Below are 23818 nucleotides of genomic sequence, written 5' to 3'. Positions count from 1 at the left end.
AGAGATTTCTCAGAATGCCAAATCTATTTAAAATATCAGCTGAATAATTTTTCTAAGATCTCTCTTTTAAAAAAGGGCAGACCACAGAGGAGCTTAAAGTGCCCTTTTCTACAAAGTTCGCTTTTTTTAAAGTTTCTCTTGAAAGTTTAAGGACTATTCTGGGTTATAGAGAAGTTAATCGCTATCAGCAGCATCTGCCAATTACAGACAAAGAGTCCGTCCACCATCTTCTTGGATAAAACTGATTTCAAAGCATTCTGGGATTGATTCATCAATAAAGGATAGGCTACATGCCTCAGACATAGTCTAAAACCTAAATCTTATAAATCAGCATACTTTTGGAACAACCTTTTTAGAGAGGGCCTAAGATTCTTTAAAGGAATTGTTCACCCAAATTCGAATTATTTTGTTCCAAACATGTAACACCAAGTAATTAAGTTACAAAGAAACCTGTATGAATATATATATATATATATACACACACACACACACACACACACTCACCTAAAGGATTATTAGGAACACCTGTTAAATTTCTCATTAATGCAATTATCTAATCAACCAATCACATGGCAGTTGCTTCAATGCATTTAGGGGTGTGGTCCTGGTGAAGACAATCTCCTGAACTCCAAACTGAATGTCAGAATGGGAAAGAAAGGGGATTTAAGCAATTTTGAGCGTGGCATGGTTGTTGGTGCCAGACGGGCCGGTCTGAGTATTTCACAATCTGCTCTGATTTTCACGCACAACCATTTCTAGGGTTTACAAAGAATGGTGTGAAAAGGGAAAAACATCCAGTATGCGGCAGTCCTGTGGGCGAAAATGCCTTGTTGATGCTAGAGGTCAGAGGAGAATGGGCCGACTGATTCAAGCTGATAGAAGAGCAACTTTGACTGAAATAACCACTCGTTACAACCGAGGTATGCAGCAAAGCATTTGTGAAGCCACAACACGCACAACCTTGAGGCGGACGGGCTACAACAGCAGAAGACCCCACCGGGTACCACTCATCTCCACTACAAATAGGAAAAAGAGGCAACAATTTGCAAGGGCTCACCAAAATTGGACAGTTGAAGACTGGAAAAATGTTGCCTGGTCTGATGAGTCTCGATTTCTGTTGAGACATTCAGTGGTAGAGTCAGAATTTGGTGTAAACAGAATGAGAACATGGATCCATCATGCCTTGTTACCACTGTGCAGGCTGGTGGTGAAGGTGTAATGGTGTGGGGGATGTTTTCTTGGCACACTTTAGGCCCCTTAGTGCCAATTGGGCATCGTTTAAATGCCACGGCTTACCTGAGCATTGTTTCTGACCATGTCCATCCCTTTATGGCCACCATGTACCCATCCTCTGATGACTACTTCCAGCAGGATAATGCACCATGTCACAAAGCTCAAATCATTTCAAATTGGTTCCTTGAACATGACAATGAGTTCACTGTACTAAAATGGCCCCCACAGTCACCAGATCTCAACCCAATAGAGCATCTTTGGGATGTGGTGGAACGGGAGCTTCGTGTCCTGGATGTGCATCCCACAAATCTCCATCAACTGCAAGATGCTATCCTATCAATATGGGCCAACATTTCTAAAGAATGCTTTCAGCACCTTGTTGAATCAATGCCACGTAGAATTAAGGCAGTTCTGAAGGCGAAAGGGGGTCAAACACAGTATTAGTATGGTGTTCCTAATAACCCTTTAGGTGAGTGTTTATATATATATATATATATATATATATATATATATATATATATATATATATATATATATATATATATATATACATATTCTTTTTTGTATATATATAACGAAAGTCAGAAGGGTCTGATGTTGTTTTGGACCCCAGCGACTATCATAATATCTTCTTTTGTTTCTGCAGACAAAAAGGACATCATACAGGGTTGAAATGGCATGAATGTGAGTAAATAGAATAAAAAGTAGATGAAATGCATTTAATAAATGCAACTGAAAAAATAATGTCATTGATATGACAATAGAATAGAATCAAGATAATAATGCCATGATTTTAATATTCATAAATAAGGATTCGTACACATTTGCACATATGTATAGTTGTTCATACGTAATTATTAATTTACGTTATGGTGTCTTCGAAATTTGGTCAGTAAATGTATGTGGTAGCTGGTAAGAAAACACTACTTTACGTAAAAATACATAAATACTCATTAAATCACGTTGGTTAAGAGGATGGTACATGATTGAGTGCAATACAGCTTGAAAGTAAAGAGTGTTTGATGTATTAGGCATATTCTGAACAAGAATAAGGTCCTTTCTTCTCTGAACAGTATACTGTATACTGACAGAATTTTCATTTTTTAAACTATCGTTTTATCCCTTTAAGTTTGGAGTTTGGAACTTAAATGATGAGTAAATGACAGGGCTATTATTGTTAACTAAAATATAAATAATATAAAAATAAAAACTAATTCAAAACATTAATAGGCTATCTCAATGATAGCCTAATAACAGGCAAATGATGACAGAATTTGTGGATTAACTATTTAAAGCAAAAAGTATTTGAGATTACTGCTGGCAGGTAAGTTAGGTTTTTACCGTTATACTGTACAAAAAAGAGATATTGAAGATGTATCATAAAAAGCTGTCACCACAATGCGAGCGCTTCAGTGTTGTATTGAATCCTCACGGCGAGGTCTGCGCTTGCCTCTGTGAATGGAGGACGTTGAGATATTTATCATTGTGTGATGGATGTATGAGAGAGAGAAAAGGGACACCGGCTAGTTTACGTTGAAGAGCAGGAGGAAGGTTTCTTTCGGTGTCCTGAGAGTCTGAAGGGCACACTGACCAATTCAGCTACACAAACAGAAATCTCAAGAAATAAGACGCATGTGAGAAAGGGCTTTTTTCACTTCCAAATTGTTATGGTAATTGCCGTGAATGCATCTAATGACATCCACTTTTGAGGCAAAGGCGCGTGAGTTTTTTAACAAGGGATTTATTCGGTAGCCTAAATGTGTCTCCATCTTATGGCGAGTTCAGACTGCACGATTTTCAAAATAATCGTGTGACTGTTGTTTTCACACTGCGTGACTATCTGGGGTAACATTCAGTTGCTGGTGTGTTCACACTGCACGACAACTTCTCCCTGGTCCGAAAACTACGTTTCACAACCAAACAAACGCGAGAAGTGATAAGGAAATAACGGAAGATCACGCGTGCGTGAGACCGGAATTCTCGCGCGACACTGAATTTGTTATTAAAAATGATAGCCTACAAGAAGATTGCGATCCAAATTGTCTGTGCGCTGATTTGCAGCGAAAATGAGAAAAATAAACAGTTTATGCAGGAGGAAATGGTTGGGAAGACGAGGGGAGCAAGGACTGTGTTTTGCAAAGAGAGTTGGGGGTAAATAAATAATTTTGCAAATGTCCTGCTGTTGCTACTGGTCATGCAAATGTTTGTGCTTTGTTTCTGTTTGATATAATTGTAAGGCGTATGTATTAAAATACTGATATTCTGGTCTATAACTCCTCCCTGAACACCCTGCTGTCCTGTATCTTGCTCTCTCATTGGCTGTCGGTCATCTCCGATGTAGTTTTCAGTCAGAACACTTTTCACACAGCAGGATTGTGAATCGCCGACAGGTCCAGATAGTTAGCATGCCAAATATCTCACGGGCGTCGGCGACTCATCGGCGATTCTCTCAGATCGCGTTTTTGCTCATTCACACTGCGTGATTGTCACTCACGTGAACGAGCACCGATTTGCCTGTGATTTCGGGAATTTGCCTGCGATTTCTCAAAACTTGTCGGCGAGCCAGAATCGGGGCTAAAATCGTGCAGTCTGAACTCGGCATTAGTTTATGAGTGTAACAGTGTGACTGTGTTTTCCCCCCTTTTTCTAGTTTTTTGGTTTAGTCCTGTTCAGTTTTCCGCTCCTCGTTTGCCTTCAGTTGTCTCACCTGTGTTTAGTTAATTATCCTCATCTGTATCACCTGTCTTCAATTCATCTTACTCATCAGTCTGTATTTAGTTTCCCTCAGTTCTTTCAGTCTGTCTATTCTCGTTAGTAGTATGACGTGTGTTGTGACTCCAGAGTTTTGTTTGAATAAATTCCTGTTCTCCTGTTCCTCTTCGTCTTCCTCGTGATTTCTCCACCACGTCCCGTAACAGAAGAACGGACCAACAAAATATGGATATCCCTGCTATTCTCCTTTTTTGTTTGGAGCAGGGGGAACAAACATTGGAGGACCACACGTGGAACTTTCTCGAGACTGCTTATCAAACTCACTACCCAGACGTCTGCCTCTGCATGTTCTACAAGGTGATCTTGAATGGCTCATGCAGAGAGCAGTTGATCGGAGAAGGTCCGTAGGAGAATTTCGCTGCCTTTGTGGAGTGGGTGCTGGCAAGTGTCAGTATATTGGATCCGTGCATTAGATCTTAATGACAGCAGCCTAATATACCCCTTGCTGTCTGTGTCCTTAATGATAATCAAAAAACAAAATAAAAAGAGAGAACGATTCACTGATTTGATGAGTAACTTTAATAATAACTTATATTTAATGCATACAGTGAAGATTTTTACTTGCATTAGTTAGGCTACTATTCATTTTTGCTGTTGTAATGAAGGGTTAGGGTTAGCAGGATACTAATTATGAGATGAAGTGAAATCAAAAAGGCAAGATGCAATAGAGGTGTGCTTGTTACATTTAAAATTGACGTTGTTCTTTTATAAGTTGTTGTTAAAGTTAAACAAAAATAGACTTTAAGTTGCTGTATGTAACTTTTTCACTCTAAAAATACGTTTAAAGTATTTTTAATAAAGTATAAAAATATGTTTGCCGATATTTAGGAAACATGCTGAGTTCACAAACTAGTTTCTCTGAAAAACACTTCTACAGCCAGTTATTTTACTTTGAAATGTGCGTTCCGTGTTGGAATGTCTGTTTTTGTTTTGGTCTGTGTGATCGACCACTAGCTGTCATTCTTAGACTGCACCTTTAATGAAATACAGTATTGTTTAGTTGGACTTAGACACAGACTTTTTGGACTCGACCCCAACACTATTGCATGTTGGTTGCACATTTGATTTGATATTAATATTAAATATTGATAAGCAGTGAAGCTCTTTTGTTCATTATTGACCCATTTTCAAGCTACAGAACAGGACAAGATTTTCAGTGAATAATGGTACTTTTATTGTGTTTTTGATATTTTAAGAGCTTGCCAGCCCGAGTCCCCATTCACTTTCATTATACGGACAAGAGCAGTTTGCTCTTTTTGTGAAAGAACATTCTGTGAAAAATCTAATCTCTGTTTCTGTTCAGAAGAAAGAATATCTTTCAAGTTTGAAGGAGATTAAATGACAGAATTTATGACTATTCCTTTAATATGACACTTACAATAATGATGCGACTCAAGGACAACAGATTCTTTATGCTTTGAAATCTGAAAACAGATGACATTTGTTCATGTCACGGCAGCATTTGCGAGCTTGATTCAAAATCTGTCTTTCAAGGTTAGTCCTCATGTGACAGGCTAATTTCTCCTGTCTCACTGAAAGTTGTAATGTATGGCTTCAAAGAATGCATTCATCTTCACTACTGCGCCTCATATTTGCCAAGGCTGTCTTTTCAAAGTGAACTCATCTGATGGCTTCAGTGATTGGAAGCCATTCGCCCTGCTCTCTGTCACTGTTTAGTCATCATTCTCACCCCCCTCTCACTCTTTTCAGAATCATGTCTAAATTAATGCAAAAACTCACATTATCTACGCCGGAGGTTGCCGTTTCACTCTGATATAACCGTTCGTTCTTAGACAATGGTGAACATCTCATTTGTCATGTTTGGAATATTCACAGCCTTTTTAAAAATGAATCTCAGCGCCATGGCATGTTTTAAGAGAGTACAACAGACACCATTTCAAGATGTTTTGAGAGTAATAAGGGAGCTGGATGTAACATTTGTCTTGTAAAATGACTAACAAACAGTCTGGGGAGGAGGGAGAAGTGGAATAATGTGGCTAATGAAGGCAAAAAGTAGCTCTGTTCAAAAAACCCAGCGAGTCGTTTTGCTGTCTACAGTCATAGCCCGAAGGCAGCGTCCTAACCCAAATGAAACCTCAAAAACATAAAAAAAGATGTGAAAAGCAACTCTGGTGACATCATTAAAAATGTCCCTCTTCTGGTGTTTAAACCTCACACTTGATTAGAATATAGAGTCTGACATTAGCATGTTGCTAAGCTAACAACTCAATGCTCAGCAGACACAAATCTGAGGTGAAATAGCATTCTAATTCAAGAAAACAATATTTGCTGATACTTTTCATTCCTGAATGAAAAATAAGTATATTAAAGCAACATTATGTCGTTTTTGTGATTTTTTGCTCTCGGGGTCCCCTGTACAGTTGGGAAACAGTATTGTCTTCTACTACTGTCGTAAAATCTGTCATGGTTACACCAGGGGATACACGTACATTTGTTGACAAGCCGATACCGTCTTGAGTTCTCACGTTTTGGGCAGACTGCCAGCGTTGCGTGTGAAATGTCTTCATCCCAGGTACATTGACATATATTTCAGCATGTCATATGAATATAATTTCATGGGTTTTATTTTTTTTCAAACGTCAAAAGATCGCGTAGCTCACGTTTACAAGACAGCGTCATTATAGTAGCCTATTGTCTACTGTTTTACATAACGGATATGCTAATTCAATTCAATGTTTGTGTTGTAGGTAATAGCCATATATCGTCAATATTATTATATCAAGCTACCATAGATGAATCTGCAAATTTGAAAATCGATTTGCATTATAGCCTGAGGCAAGACACTTTATAAATAAATATAATATAAAAATATAAATATAAAAAAATAAATAAACAAACATGACTATCAGCCTGCAGACATTAGGATAGTTATCCTGAAAGATTATTTATTATAACCATCGTAAACTAGCATGTTAGTGTAGCTACCAGATTGATAATTCGCTACTCTACTAGCATTAACGTTACTTGATTCATGAAGATAAATGGAGGACCAGATAGATTACGTAATATGGCCAGACCATGTTATTCAGCCTTTTACATTTCGCGCGGTTGTCAGCTGACTCCCTGATTTATTTATACATTTATAAACACTTTATAGATGACTGACAGCTGCGCTTGTGACAGGGTGCATGTTACTGAAAGAACGAACATAGAGAGACAGAGAGACGGTCGCGCGCACGCACTCTCACCGTCTTCAAACTGTCTTGCTCTCCCTCCAATATTGATCCTCGTCCAGCCTTTTAATTTGTCACTCTCCCTTTTTCTTTTTTTAGTCTCATCTGACAAAACCTTTGCCTTCTTCCTTTTAGTTGTTGCTTCGGGCATGACAGCAACATGGGTATCAAACGCCAGTTGGGCTCTCACGTCAGAATTTGAGGAAGTTGGGGATGGTGGGGGAAGTGACGTATGCCGTAAAGCAGTCAAATGTTTTAGTTTTTTTTGTGCTCGGGTTACTACCCGAAACCCGAAGTTACATAGTGCCAGTAAAAGCCATACAGACACTGTCAGGCTATGGCAGACGTGCCGTGGCATTCAACCTATTGTAAGTCAATGTACCATCTCAAGGGTCTTGGAAATAAATTATGAAGGTTGAAAAACTACATAGTGCTTCTTTAACTCTGAGTTACTTTATCATATTATATAGTTGAAAATGGTAGGGTACATGGTTTAACATTGCATTTTACTGTAAACTAAACTAAACTAAACAGTATAATTTACTAAAAAAAAACTGTAAAAAGACAAATTTCACAATGTGACACATCACACGATTATATTTAAATAGTTTTGTTTCTCCCTTTTATGTTATTAGTAATGTACATTAGGGTGTTTTGTGTAACATTTTGTTATTTAGTATATGTTTATTGCATTATTTTAATATTGTGCGTTACCCTGGTGCTTTGCATTTGTGTGCATGACTTTGTTCATCGTTTTTATATTGATCATTGATAGTTCAAGTAGTTTGGCAACATTACATTCCTTAAAGAGATATATGGATTTTAATAGGCATAGCATAACACTGGAACACTTTGAGTATTTTGTATGATGAGTTTCTGACAATGCCGTTCTTTTTATTTTTTATTGTAAACGTAATGGGATATATCACCGGTTGCAATAATGTGGCGGTTATCAGATAAATGGGTGATTCGATAGCATTTTGTCTAAATAAATAAAATGCTAAAAGCTAAAATTTAATTTTAAGTGAATTTAACAAATGAATTTAAGCACCATGATTCATTATAATATACTGTATTATAAAAGTATATATTCATTGCATTGGGGACAGAGCTTGAGTGTGTGGTGGAGTTAGAGGGAGTTCTGGGCTACTTGTTTAGTTTTTCATTTACTTGTTTGTATTTCATTAAGCCCACCCTGCTCTAAGCATCCAAGCTGTTTTCATTAGAATGCAAGCGATTATAAACCCATGTTGTCTCTGTTAAACCGCTGACCTGGCTGGCACAGTCTTGTCTCCCAAAATGCAGTTGCGAGGTGAACACTTAATGATAAGAGGCAAATAGCGTCACAGGGCAAGAGTTAATTTTGTATAAGAGTCCATGAAAACGTCTGGATATCTTTTTTATTTAAAAAGGTTAATGCTGAACTTAACAGGAAATCATATTTTCCCATCTCAGGCCCAAAGTGCCATGGTCATAAAAGACAGCAAGCAAATATCAAATACAAAACAATGTTTAGCAAAGAGTAGCAGAATGTTCGCACTGCTTTTTCCCATTCAACAAATGATTATGAGGATTTGCAGCGAATATTGACTGAAAATAGGAGGCATTTGTCAATTTGGCAAATGTATTTATAAAGCAGCTGGTTAGAGTTTGGAGTAGCAACAAACCTGCTATGATTAACTGCTAGGATTCATAGTGTCATTTTCTCCTTTGTGAAGGAGGAGTAGGATCAATTGTATTGATTGTACACTTATAGTGTACTTCAAATCTTACAAGTACTGTATAATATAAAAGTATATTTAAATTGTATATGAAAATAATATAATATTAATGGAATAAAAGGCCAATTTAGTCTACACTTTAACAACTGTTAATTAACACAATACACTAAAAAGTGTGCTTTGTAATAATAAAGTTACTTTAAAGTACATTTCAAATCATGTTTTTATAACATTTTCATGCTTCCTGGACCAGGGGTAGGCAAGTTCGGTCCTAGAGAGCCGCTGTCCTGCAGAATTTATTTCCAACCCTAATCAAACATACCTGAACATGCTAATCAATGTCTTAAAGGATTACACAGGTTGCGTGATGTTTTCCCCCAAACCACTTCAGTGAAAATCCCGCCCTGCAGACGATTCTAGAGTTTCCATTGGTCATGTCAATCACTGTACTGATTGCCTACACCAAACACTGATCCCTAAACCTAACCGTCACTGTAACCTAAACCAATGAAATCGGCTGCAGGGCGGGATTTCCGCTGAAGTGGTTTGGGAAAAAAATCACGCACTAAGGCTATAGCCAGTTGAGGTTTTTTTCGTTGTTGGAGCCAAACTCTGCAGGACAGCGGCTCTCTAGGACCGAACTTGCCTAACCTAGACGAATACATTTGATGTGTTGACTAACACTAAAGCACATAACGCACATAAAGTAAATATTATAATTTTAACTGTAATGTTATTCATTATTGCATTTGAAGTTAATATATTTTAAATGTACTAAATTCCAACTTCATAATTATAAACGTGTAATTACAAATATATTACACGTTTCAAAAGATAAGGCATTAAAGTATATTTTAGTTCACCAGAAATGCGTGTACACTTTAAAAATATTCAAAGATAATAGAATTATTAAATTACATATGTACACTCTCAGAAAAAAAAGGTACGGAAGCTGTCACTGGGGCTGTACCTTTTCAAAAGGTACATTTTAGTACCTAAAGGGTGCATATTGGTACCTTAATGGTACATATTAGCACCTGCACTCAGAGGTGGGTAATCCAGGGGTCAGAAGGTAAAAGTCCTGCCATATGTTTATTCCACCCATCAGCTGATTTCACTAATTAGTTCCATCTCCTGTATGAATTAGCAAATCCAGGTGATTGGAATAAAATACTAATACTACTTTACTTTCTAAACCTGGACTTTACACCTCTGCATAGCAATGCCACATGTCAGCCAAGAGCAAAGAAATAAACCAGAACTGGACCTTATCGTAGCCAAAACATATGTGTATATTAAATATGGAGTAATTTCAGCTACAGCCTTAGATGAAATCAACTGGAAGAGAAAAGAAGACATTAAATCTGTGAAGATCTCAGCAGAGGAGGATTAAACAACTACACAAACAGCATTACCAGCTTCCCTTATAACTAACCGGATTGACTTTATTTCTGTCAGACTTCTACAGAAGTTTTATTGAGAATTAACAGAGGTTTAACTCTGTTTCATTTGAAGTCACCATAACAGTGATTAGTGTTTCCATTAGTTGGGCTCTTAACTCTTATGATATATTTTGTATATTTTGGCTGCTGTGACAGTGTGTTTGTTGAACACATCTGCAACAGCAAAGGAAGCTAAAGTGAAATAAGTGATTTCTGTATTATTATGAAATAATAAATATCATGAAGTAGACTGATTTACTGAGATTTTTATAATCTAACAATTATCTTGTTCCACTAATATAATCACATCACAAACCCTGTATTACTGCAGCAAGAGGTCCAGCAATGTAACAGTCAGTTTAGACATTTTACCAAAAATGAATTAAAAAAAATATGGCTTACGCTGACACACACAGATATCAACAATCAGCACATGAATCTTAACAATGGTGACAGTCACAAATATTTAGATAAACAGATTAATTCAGAACATCACTGAAAAGCTACTAATTCACAACAAAAACAACAGAAAAAAATAATAGCAAATATTTAGAATCAAACAAAATTATAGGACAATTCAGCATAATTTATTCATGTTGCAATGCATGCTGGGAGTTTTGTACTATGGTGGTATCCAGCACGCATTGCAGCATTGTACTTTTGATTGTCACCATTGTTGAGATTTATACGCTGATTGTTTATGTCTGTGTGTGTCATTATAAACTGACTTTTTTGTGCTCATGTTCGTTAAGGTCTTCTAATTTATTGTTATATTATTGCTTGATCTCATGCTGCAGTAACACAAGGTATGTGATGTGAAAAAAATAATTGTTAGATTAAAATATCTCAGTGAATCAGTCTGTTTCATGAAGATTATAAAAACCATCAACAGGTAACCATCATCACCTGATCTCATTTCACTTTTGCTTTCTTTGCTGCTCCAAATGTGTTTGACAAACACACTGTCACAGCAGCCAAAAAAACCCAAAATATACAATAAGCGTTAAGAGCCCGACTAATGGAAACTGTAATCACTGTTATGGTGACTTCAAATGAAAAACAGAGTTAAACCTCTGTTAATTCTCAATAAAAACTTGTGTAGACGTCTGACAGAAATAAAGTCAGTCTGGTTAGTAATAAGTGAAGCTGGTAATGCTGTTTGTGGAGTTGTTTATTATTGGCTACGATAAGGTCCAGTTCTGGTTTATTTCTTTGCTCTTGGCTGACATGTGGCATTGCTATGCAGAGGTGTAAAGTCCAGGTTCAGAAAGTAAAAGTCCTCCTTACTATTTTGTTCCAATCACTTGACCTGGATTTGCTGATTCAGACAGGAGATATAACTAATTAGTGATATCAGCTGACTGAGTTCATGGGTGGAATAAACTATGGCAGGACTTTTACTTTCTGACCCCTGGATTACCCACCTCTGATTTCAGGTGCTAATATGTACCATTAAGGTACCAATATGCACCCTTTAGGTACTAAAGTGTACCTTTTGAAAAGGTACAGCCCCAGTGACAGCTTTCGTACCTTTTTTTCTGAGAGTGTACTTAAATGGTTAGTTCACCCAAAAATGAAAATGATCCCATAATTTACTCACCCTTGAGCCATCAACGGCTCAGAGACAAAAAGGTTGAGGATCCAAGTGCAGTAGTTTAGGGTAATCCAGAATCGTAATCCATAAAACAGGCAAGAGGTCATGCAGGTTAAACTATCCAAAACAGACACCCTCCATAGATAGCTTGTCTTGGGCAAACAGGGTAATCCAAAAAACAGGTAAAAGGGTAAATTCACAAAACAGAAAACCAAAAGAGTACTCAGAAATGCAGTGTGACAACATGCACGACTTTGCAGTGAGTGACTGAATAAACAGGGCTTATATAGGCAGAGTTATGACACACAGGTGGAAGTTATCAAACAATAGTCCGGGGAATGGGTTATGGGAAATGGAGTCCATGATGATATAACAAAGATGGAAGGAGTGCCCTCTGGTGGCTATAGGCACTCCGGCTGGCAGGCGTGACGATATGACTTCTTTCAGCCAAACACAATCGGAGTTATACTAAAAAATATCCTGGCTCTTCCAAGCTTTATAATGGGAGTGAATGATACCTTTGATTTTGAAACCCAAAAAAGCGCATTTATCCATCATAAAAGTAACCCATACGGCTCCATGGGGTTAATAAAGCCCTTCTGAAGTGAAGCGATGGGTTTTTGTAAGAAAAATATCCATATTTATAACTTTATAAACTAGAATGACTGGCCTGAACGCGTGAGTCTTGTTCCGGCGGAAGAGTGCCTTTGACCGGACGCATGACGTATTGATGAACGCAGAAGCGCAGAGGATCGAGTTAGAAGTCTAAAACGAGAATTTTTAAAGAGAAATGTCGGAGGAGCTTGAGTTTGTACCTCAGCCCTATTTGTTTGAACCATGAGAGGCGTCTATACTCTCACCTAAGCTTGCCTACCTTACCTGACCTGCACGGCTGTTACCGGAAGCCATGAGAACAAACAATGGACAGAACAAAACCACGACAACGATATGCTTAAAACAGAGAAGATTTTCCTTTGAGTTTTCCACGTACAGGTGAAACCATTGTCAAAACGATCCCCATACACACAGATTTGTGAAAACGACTAAAAACGCTGTATTCTGCTGCTAGGCCGTTAGATGGCCATGAAACACTATACTGAACACGTAATACGCATGTGCATGACGTCTCATTAGAGATTTGCGTTTTTGTTGCTAACACGGAGACATGTTTCAAAAACAAAATTTTGCATTTTCAGGCCACCAAAACACGTTGTCGTGTAAATGAACGGCATAAAAAATGCATAAAAAGTTTTACGTTTTTAGTTGAAAACGGTGTCGTGTAAACCATAGACATAATAAATACATAGACGCCCTATTGGCCGTTTTGGAACGTTGCTGCGATATGTCAACGCGTCCGCCATATTGCTGAGGGCAAGACTGCGTTGTAAACAAATGCAAGTAAATGGGTGAGCTGTGGTTTTTCTGGATAAAAACAAAAATAACGTTTACATTTATTAACTGATTTCAGTGGTTTGTACCTGGTGTGCAAAAAGTTAAATCTCTAGTTATTTAAAATCATGTATTTGGCTTTTTATTCTTGGATAAGAATTGTGAAGACCCCCATACTGAGATATAATTTAATTTTCACATTAAAGGAAATCAGGCTTTCTTATTTTGGAAAAAAAACATTGTCGGTCTTTAACCCGATGTTAGCTTTTCTTGTGCTTAGAATTGACCGCCATTGAGAAAATGAAACAAATCTGCAAATACAAATCACACCGGCAGGTGCTTCCTGTATTTTTATAGCACTAAAATGATAGATATTTACAGATAATACTCCAAATATACAACAGCAAAGATAACTGATGGATCCTTTATGGTAACATGATATGGTACAACTACAGTGCAATGCAAATTGAGAAATAATAGTAAATAGTTTACTGTAGTCAATAAAAAAACAGTATAAAGCAAATAAAATAGTAATGAATAGTATAATTATATAATATCATAAGTACAATAATATAGTACTAATATACTGATAATAGCATTTATGTACAGTATAATAGTATAATAATAGCAATAGAATATTAAATATCAATTACAGAATATAGAAAATAAAAAAATAATAAGTTAAATAGTGACAAGTGAATATTACAATAATTTAACAGCATAATAGATTGATAATCGCAAGTGGTATAATATAATAATAATAATAATAATAATAATAATAATAATAATAATAATAATAATAATAATAATAATAATACAATGTAATATCAATTGCAGTATAATATAGACAATAATAAAAATAGTAAATTAAATAGTGACTAGAACCTACCCGATACGAGTACTTGTAATAAAAGTCGGTTTTAAGAAAATATTTACTTTATAATATAATATAAGCTAAATCTATAATAAAAATCATGTCAACTTTCAAAGCTGAGTTAACTAGCGACATCGCTAGCTATTTTAGTCTGACTGACTCCGGTGGCCAACTAACATTACTATTACTAATTACTGTATATAATGGCCAAATACAACCAGAAACAAATGTTCAGTCTTGCTTGTGAAAGGTAATTCCCCCGAGACCTGTTTTTCAACTAAATGAATCACAGGTGCAAACACTAATCAAACAATGAGTAACCAAGGAGATTAACCAGAAGTTAAAAAAAGGAACAAAGGTAACAGAGCAAAACCAACTCACAGTAAAACTCAAATACACAAAAAAGACATTACCCTGGCAGTATTATTTCGGTAATAAGTACATAGTATTAAGGGCTACCAGTTGAGCTACAGAAAACAGAAAAGAAACAATGAATAAACATGTTTCTTATGGCTCAATGGGGCTATAATTTCCACAAATGGATTGTAGGGGGTGAGTCTAGTGTCTGGCTGGGAGATTATTTCTATTTGGTTGCGGGAAAGAAAAACGAATAAACATCTATCAAGGGCATTAGTAACCGCACAGATCTGAACTTCCTTGAAATTCTAATCAATACAGCAAGTATAAGCAGCTCATCCTCATTTAAAAAGTCAATTAAGCCCCCTTAATGATTCAAGAGGGAAACAATTTCATGCAGATGCCTGCAGATGAACGATTGCTCGCGGCATTCATAGCTCACTGAAAACACACACATTCATTTGTGATGAACTGGTAGCAGATTCATCACACTACTAACACACTGTCTGCAGGATAAATTCTGTGTGCAGACACAGTTAGAGACAACTAATATATCTTTACTCATGAACTATTACAGTCATCAGACCAGGGGAAGAGAAAATGCTTTTCAGTTTCAGAGGAGAAATCAACATATTGATGTTGCACGTCAGCAGAATTTTGGGAACAGATCCAATTTTCACAATAAACGGCATTTCTTTACTGAGGGAAAATGTGCTGTCTGAATTAACATAGGAGGCAGGCTAAGTGAGTTGGCAGGACTGTGCTGCCACCCTTTGGTGACTTGGGTATACTGAACAAAGCTCAGTCTGGTTCCATGGTGATCAAACAGTTGGATACCAAAATCAGGAATATAAAATAGTGACCTCAGTCCTGGAAATTATTAAATCTTAAAAACAATATATATTGTTTCTGTATGTTTTTTTATGCTTTATCCTATAATATTTAATCAGTTAAAAACACAGTGAAGGATTAAAATATATTGTAATTTGACATGCTTGACCAATTGGACCAATTTAGGCTAATTGCCATTTATCTATTTCAGTGAAGTCTATCTCTCCTTGCTAACTTTCACATATTAAAATAACTAAATAATGAAAATTATTTTCATGATTTTTTCCTAGTAAACTAGCCAGTTTTTTTTTCAAACACCAGGCTTAAAGAATGAGTCTAAGTCTTTGTTATTATCATTAACCCTTAAATGCCTGAATGTTTCACCAATCATTATTACATATTCGGGTCTTTCTTTAGCGACCCGATATCTAACACGGATGGATCTCCACCTGTTGCGATAACATAACTCTTCTGATTAGAGTAACAATTACAAAATAATAAAATAAAGCATATTTGGTTACCTTTGTAGCTTGGAAAGGTTCAGTTTGAGCAGATGTTTTATACCATCATGACTGTCCTTGTCAGAGCTCATTGCAGTACATTCAGAATTTGGCTCATATTCACGATCTCAACCATATTATCAAAACTATAATTTTCAAAATATTCAAATTTTGATCGCTGACAGCTTCTTCACCAGATCCACCATCAAGTGACAGTGACACTAATATTTAATTGCGCTCAATACAATCGCTGAGCCATTTCAAGTTTTGCTGATGATAATTCCTATTCTTTTGTTTTCTGCCTGTGGTAACTATGAGTGAAACGTCACTTCATCATTGTGTATCAGACATTGACACCTTATAGAATAAAGGTGAATTGCACTTATTCAATCATCAAAGATTCAATTATTGTTGTGTAGAAGAATACTTACACTGTTACACACCTTGGGTCGTTATAGAAACCCTGTACAATTTTTAACAAACATGAATGGAAAAACAGACATTCTTTAAAAAAAAATGTCTTATTATATTGTTTATAATGAATTGATTGAGGTTTCACGGACAAGGCTTAAGCCTGTGACTAAAATGCATGTTTGAGCTGTTTTAACTGTAATTTTTCCAAAGTGTTGAGGCTTTGTAAAAGTCCCGAAGAGCATATAGCAGAAATATCATCCCTAACTCTGAATAGTTAACATGATCAAGAACTAACCGAATATTGTTTGAAATGTGTCTTTAAAAAAAAAAAAAAAAAAAAAGGGGGGGGGGGGGGGATTTGGGAACCTGATTGTGTTTAATCTATTATGTCCTCTAAAATAGTTTTTAAACAGCTATTAAACTTTGCCTTAAAGTAAAAGGAAGAAACCCCCACCACTAATACTTTCATAAATGTCTTCGAATTAATAAAAGGGACCAAATATTTTGAAAATCTTTAGTACAATTAGACTATTCTCTTATTTTGTCCACTAGAATTTTTTTTTTGTCTAAACTTTGCATTGAAGTAGAAGGAAGAAACCCCGACCACTAATACTTTCATACATTTTTTCGAATTAATGAAAGGGACCAAATCTTTTGAAAATCTTTGGTAAAATTAGACTATTTTCTTATTTTGTCCACTAGACAGTACGTAAGAGCAGTGACGTGGCGTTCTTAGAGGGTAACCGTCCTGCTGAGAAATTCTCGCGCATGCGTATCGTTGCTATTATTTTTGTACGCATGGGAATCTCGCGAGAGTTTCGTGCTGGACAGTTACCTTCCAAAAACATCCCTCATTTGCGAGCGTCGCGTCGCGTTTAAGCACGTCACGGCCGTGGCAGTGCGTTGAGTGAGTGAATGCGGGGCTCGAGTCCTAGAATGAAAGCTCTTCTGAACCGCTTTCACACATTCAGCCACAGAAAGCAGTTGAGTTATATTTTTCTCTGCTGATGCAGACACCTAAACTGTTTCTCCAGAATTATTTGCGTCAAAATGAGTTCAACTATGGCGACGCGACTCTCTGACTTGTTTGGAAACAGCCGTATAATTGTAGGACTGCTGGCTAACTTACTGTCTTCAATCTGCATAGTGTTCATCAACAAATGGATCTATGTGCACTATGGCTTTCCCAACATGACCATGACTCTCATTCATTTCGTAGTGACATGGCTGGGGCTGTATATTTGCCAGAAGATGGATATATTCTCTCCAAAAAGTCTCAGACCTTCTAAAATCATCCTGCTGGCTTTGAGTTTCTGTGGTTTTGTTGTTTTCACGAATCTTTCTCTCCAAAGCAACACTATAGGAACATATCAGCTGGCTAAGACCATGACAACACCCGTGATTATAGCCATCCAGACCATGTATTACAGAAAGACATTTTCCACAAAGATTAAACTGACTCTAGTAAGTGGGGTTTCGTTTATTCGACTTGCATATTGTCTAAGAAGTCATTCAAACGTTTTACTCAACATATCAGTAGTTGATGAATCTGGTGTTCGAAATCTGTAAAAAAAAAAAATTTAAATAAAAATCACTCACGTTTATGCTGGTATATCTCAGGCTTGTGAACCACACTGTAAATGCAAAAATATGCATATATGCTTGTAATAATGTTTCTTAATATTATTAATAAGTGTTATTATAACTGTCACCTATTTCATGAATTTTATTGCATGCACATGCCATACATCAGATTGAACTATGCTCAGGATAAATACTGATAAAAGCAAGTCATGATTATATGCAGATTTGTTTATGCAGGGTCACATAACAGCTGTAATCTGCTTTTGCACCATATTTCCACCTTTAATTTATTGTGTGTGTGTTAAAGGTGCCAATCACTTTAGGGGTCATACTGAACTCTTACTATGATGTGAGGTTCAATCTTCTGGGGATGATCTTTGCTACACTGGGGGTCTTTGTAACCTCACTGTATCAAGTGGTAAGTATTATGGAAATCTCTCTTTGTATCCTTATGGAAAAGCCATATGCCTTCATTCCCATACATCAGGAGACAGACAATTTGCCAACCCAGAGACCTCCAATATAGAATTTCTGGTATTTATAATAACTTAAATAAACTAAATTATTTTTAATAACAATAATGTTTATTATTATTTTTGATATTGAGGATATTAAATTGATAAAAGTGACAGTAAGACATGATGTTACAAAAGATTTCTATTTCAGATAAATGTTCTTTTGAACTTTTACTCATCAAGCTTCAGAGTTTACTCATCACAGTTTCCACAATAATGTAATGTCACACTATTACTGTTTTTATGGAATTTTTGAATAAATAAATGCAGCCTTGGCGAGCAGAAGAGACTTCTTTCAAAAACGAACCGACCCCAAACTAAATCAACCAAACATTCTTAGTGTTTTTTTTTAAATAAACATAAAAAGTAGCTATATATAACAAATCTGCCAATATTATACAAAATAAATAATATATATATATATAGCCTAATTGTTTATGGACAGGAATTTTACTGGGGATCCATGAAAGTACTTTCTTTAATATATATATATATATATATATATATATATATATATATATATATATATATATATTAAAGAAAGTCTTTATTCTGTTTTATATAGATGTCTTATATATATTAAAGAAAGTACTTTTATGGATCCCCAGTAAAATTCCTGACCATAAAAAAATTATTTCCCTCATTAATTATTCAGATATTTTGATTATGCTTTATTTAATTGACTAATGACTTGTTTCTCTTAATATAGTGGGTCGGTGCCAAACAGCATGAGCTGCAGGTGAACTCTATGCAGTTACTGTATTATCAGGCACCCATGTCGTCTGCATTTCTCCTGGTCCTGGTGCCGTTCTTCGAACCCCTGAGCGGAGAGGGCGGCATCTTTGGTCCCTGGTCATTTCAGGCCCTGGTAAGAGAGCGAGTTCTCTCACTGGCTCACACACTCCCTCTGCAACTATCCAAAGGAATTTCCTTCTTACACAAACACACAGTCACAGAGAAAGCCTTGTGTTATTGGCCAGATTTCCTGGGAAAAAAAGTACAAATTCCTAATGTTTTACTCCCCTCTATTGGGTAAAAAGATCACAAAGCTCAATTTAAGATGAGTATTAAGATCATTTGCAAATTTCAAATGATTGATTCTTTATTTTTTTTCTCCCCTTCATCAAGGTTATGGTTCTGCTGTCTGGTGTTATAGCCTTTCTGGTTAATCTGTCCATTTACTGGATTATTGGGAACACGTCTCCTGTTACGTATCCTTTCTGCTACTTCTCTAAAATGCCAACAGCTGTGGCTATTTCCTTCTCTTCTATTCATGGTGCAAAACACACCCTATAGACAAACATCTGTAAATAGTGCTCTATAACATTACTTGTCTGTTAATTGTCAGGTTAGGCCTATAATGCAAGCACATGTTTGTTTACAAAGCCTGGGCAAATAGTTAAAGCATAGTTAAACACTTGTTTAATAATGAAAGAGGAAGCTGTAAATCGAGGCACTTTTTTGCTACACAAGAAACATTTCATAGTTTTGAATACACTCATTGAAAGTGAGTTTATGAGTGAGACCTCTTTCAAAGCAAGCAGCAGAGGGAGCACTTTAATATCTTGTGTTTTAAACTGCACTTTTGGGTAAGTGTTCTGTCAACCAAGGGATTTCAAGCTGCTTCTTTTTTTTTAAGCTAAAGAACTGAAATTATAATTTCATTATAATTATATACATATCTATTTTTATATAAAATGTTAATTTATGAATAATTTTACAAAATAATTTATAAAAGTATACTATTGACTAACTATTAACTATGACTTTTGCCTCAATAAACTCCTAATTACTGCTTATTAATAGTTAGTAAGGTAGTTTTGGTAGGAATATGGTCATGCAGAATAAGGCATTAATATGTGCTTTATAAGTACTAATGAACAGCCAATATCCTAGTGATATGGATGCTAATAAGCAACTAGTTAATAGTGAGAATTGGTTCCTAAACTAAAGTTTTACCATTTATGTATAGGTTTAACACTGATATTTAGGTCCGGAAATCAGTATTAAAAGAAAACCCCTGTTAATTTAATAATTGATTATACTTCTGTTATACATTTTTAAAATGTGTACATTCAAAAGACTGATATAGCCATAAATGAATATTAAAAATATCATCTGTTATTTTATCAACACATTTATTCACAGTTTTACATATTCACAAGACTGATATAGCCATAAATGAATATTAAAAATAGAATCTGTTATTTTATTAACAGGTTATACTTATTTTTAATGGATTTATTAACTTTTTTACATATATTCACAAGACTGATAAAATCATAAATCAATATTAAAAATAGCATCTGTTTTTATTAACCGTTTTTATCTTAATTTGAACAGATTTATTAACGTTTACAAATTCACAAGACTGATATAGCCATAAATCAATATTAAAAATAACATGTTATTTTATTAACACATTTAACTTATTTTGAACAGATTAATTAACATTTTACATGTTCACAAGACTGATATAGCCATACATCAATATTAAAAATAGCATCTGTTTTTATTAACTTTTTTTTCTCAAATCAATTTTTCTTTCATAAATCAATATTAACAGATACTTTTTTAAAGTATATTCACAAACTTAAATGAATAGTAAAAATATAGTAACACTTTACAATAAGGTCTCATCTGTTAACATTAGTTAATGCATTAACGAACATGAACTAACAATGAGAAATATTCTTACAGCATTTATTAACATATAATATTAGTTAATTCAAAATGTTCAAGTTCACGTTTGCTTTCAGTGCTAACTAATGTCAACAAATACAACTTTTAATCTTAAAAAAGGTATTAGTAAATACCAAGAATAACGTACACCATTTTGTAGAAGTATTATTCATTCTTAGTTCATTTTAACTAATGTAATTAATTAATGTTAACTATTGAAACTTTATTGTAAAGCTTTACCAAAATAATATACTATGTACTTATTATAGCAATAACAATAAATGGGTTATAAGGTACTAACCCTGAACCTTCCCCCAAACCTAACCGTAGTTACATAATATTACCAGTACTTTCTTGGGTAAGTACACTGTAAGTACATGTACTGTGAAATAAAGTGTAACCAGCATATTTTATTTATTTGTTAGTTTTAAATATAATATTCACAAGCCTAACAATAAACACAATAATCATTTAGAAGCTCTTTCTATGAGTGCATGACACAACTCTGAAGCTCAAGTGACTCAAGTACAAGTCATAAGCCTCAAGAGATCTTAAAAGTCATTGTCAAACAAGATCCCTTAACGTTTGTCTCCAAAGATACAACATGTTTGGACACTTCAAGTTCTGCATCACATTACTGGGTGGGTATGTTCTGTTCCAGGACCCCTTGTCCTTAAACCAAGGTCTGGGCATCCTCTGCACCCTCACTGGCATCCTGGCATACACTCATTTCAAACTGGCAGAGCAGGAGGAGGGCAAAAGCAAGCTCATACAGAGACCATAGGCCTGCGGATGTGCCAATCTACAAGACAGACAGAGTTCAGTGCCTGATGTTTTCAAGAAATAGATAGCAATGGCTCTTGTACAGGACTCTGAAGACTAACCAAACCATAGACTGGAAGAAAGTAGGCTTACGCCATTGAGGCTGAGAACTTTTAATAGCATTTCAATCTTTTTAAGAGTTAAATACAGTATTTGCAAATAAACTTGCAGACCGTTTGAGAGAAAAACTCTGAATTTTGAAGCATTTCCTTTTTTGTTTTGTATGTTTTACTTAATGATGTATTCTCAAATGGTCTGTACAACAATAAAACTTTTTATAGAAAGTTGCAGATAACTTTTCTTTTTGGTCACATTTTTCAAGGATGGAATGTTATCGTGTATTGAGTCTAGTCACAACTTTGAGGACAAGGGTCACTGCCTACTTGGCAAAAAGACGTGAGTCTTTTGCTGTCTGTGAAATGGAATGTCAATCATTTGTTCAGATCATGTTGAGGGTTTTTTTACATGCTTTTCTCTTTTGCAACTTAAACATTAATCACATTCCAAAGTCCTGTCTCCTAGATGTTTCTCTGCTGAATATTAGACTCGTCCCAGTCTCGAAAGGGATATGTTAAACCGAAATGGTGAATATAGTGATAGTTCACGCAAAAATTACCTACTTTTATATATTTAGATATTTTGAGAGATTTATCAAGAGTGTTTTCATTCATTCACAAGACGATGGGCTTCAATATTTAGATCTCAATATTCTTCAAAATATATTTTTGTGTTCCACAGAAGAAATACATTTGTAACAACATACTGGGGAGTAAATGATGACAGAAATTTCACGTTTTTGTTTAACTATCTCTTTAAGGGGAAATAATTTGTTTGTGCCTTAGTAAAGGATCAATGTTTTATGAGAACTAAAACCTGGATCATATGTTTGACACTGTAAATGCCTTAAACTTTCATCTTTAGGATTTGTCTTTATCCTTACTACCATTAATTAAATTATTTGCTTTTTTGATGACATCAGTGGTCCATGGAATTTCCTCATTATTACAGACGTACAAGCCCAAACATGTTGAGCGTAAAGGAACATGTTGCACTAAAATAACCTCTTGAGTCATTCTGCTTGGGCCCTAAAGATCAGGGACTGCACAAGACATGTTTTCAAAGCATTTGTTCTCTTCATACAGCACCAATTTCACTCAGCAAACAATACCTTCCCTAACTAGCAAGTTTCTGTGTAGTTGGCTAACCAATTCACAATGTGTACAAGGGTCATGTTATGACAACAGTCATCATCACTCAACAATAAATCAAAACAACTGATGAAAGGGGTTTCAGTTAACACAATAGAACCATGCAAAATAGTTAATTAATCAAAGGAAGAAATCATTATCTAGTGATTTGATTAGAGATGCATTTAGCCTAATATTATCAAGTGATCACAAATAAACACTATCACTAAATAACTACCTATGAAAATAAGTGATAATGTATCATATAACAATTAAAACAGGGACTTAATTGAACCAAGAGCATTGGGTAAATTCAATTGTGTATTTAATAAAAAATAATACAAGTACGTGAAAATATACTTTGAAGCATTTAAAAAGGCAGGATAGAGCTCACAAAATTTGTATAGCTGATGAACTAGATTTTAAACCATTTAAAATGCAGATTAGCTAATGTACCTAACTGCTTTTGTCACCTAACTTTTATAAAATTAAGTATCTCAATGTTTTTTACAAAATCTCTAAACAAAAATCTTTAAACAAACCTTTGCCCTGAACTGCGCGTTTTCAATTTTAGCAAACATGTGCAAGCAGAGAATAACATTCTACAACTAAATGTTGTAAAAAAAAAATTATAAAAAAATTGGTATTACTTTTACTTTATTGTCTTATTCTCTTGTTAGCTTCACACATATGCAGAACTCAGCTGC

At 35.3% G+C, this 23818-nt stretch overlaps 1 protein-coding gene across 1 annotated transcript; it reads left to right on the top strand.

Moving 5' to 3' along the window:
- Window positions 1-17174: 17174 nt before the first annotated feature.
- Window positions 17175-22214, top strand: slc35e3 (solute carrier family 35 member E3). The gene is made up of 5 exons (XM_077234023.1): window positions 17175-17785; window positions 18213-18323; window positions 19130-19288; window positions 19549-19631; window positions 21700-22214. Exons 1-5 carry the CDS (start codon window positions 17372-17374, stop codon window positions 21884-21886), a joined length of 954 nt encoding a protein of 317 aa, XP_077090138.1. The 5' UTR covers window positions 17175-17371; the 3' UTR covers window positions 21887-22214.
- The last annotated feature ends 1604 nt before the right edge of the window (window positions 22215-23818 follow it).

This window comes from Siphateles boraxobius, unplaced genomic scaffold, assembly GCF_051911475.1.
Source record: "Siphateles boraxobius isolate OS27281-9 unplaced genomic scaffold, OSU_SipBor_1 19, whole genome shotgun sequence".
NCBI classification, from domain to species: Eukaryota; Metazoa; Chordata; class Actinopteri; order Cypriniformes; family Leuciscidae; genus Siphateles; species Siphateles boraxobius.
This window is presented reverse-complemented; position numbering and strand designations above follow the sequence as displayed.

Coding starts and splice junctions, on each gene's coding strand:
- slc35e3 (XM_077234023.1), top strand. CDS start 17,372: ATGAGTTCAACTATGGCGACGCGACTCTCTGACTTGTTTGGAAACAGC. Junction 17,786..18,212: donor CAAAGATTAAACTGACTCTA/GTAAGTGGGGTT, acceptor TGTGTGTTAAAG/GTGCCAATCACTTTAGGGGT. Junction 19,289..19,548: donor CCTGGTCATTTCAGGCCCTG/GTAAGAGAGCGA, acceptor CCCTTCATCAAG/GTTATGGTTCTGCTGTCTGG.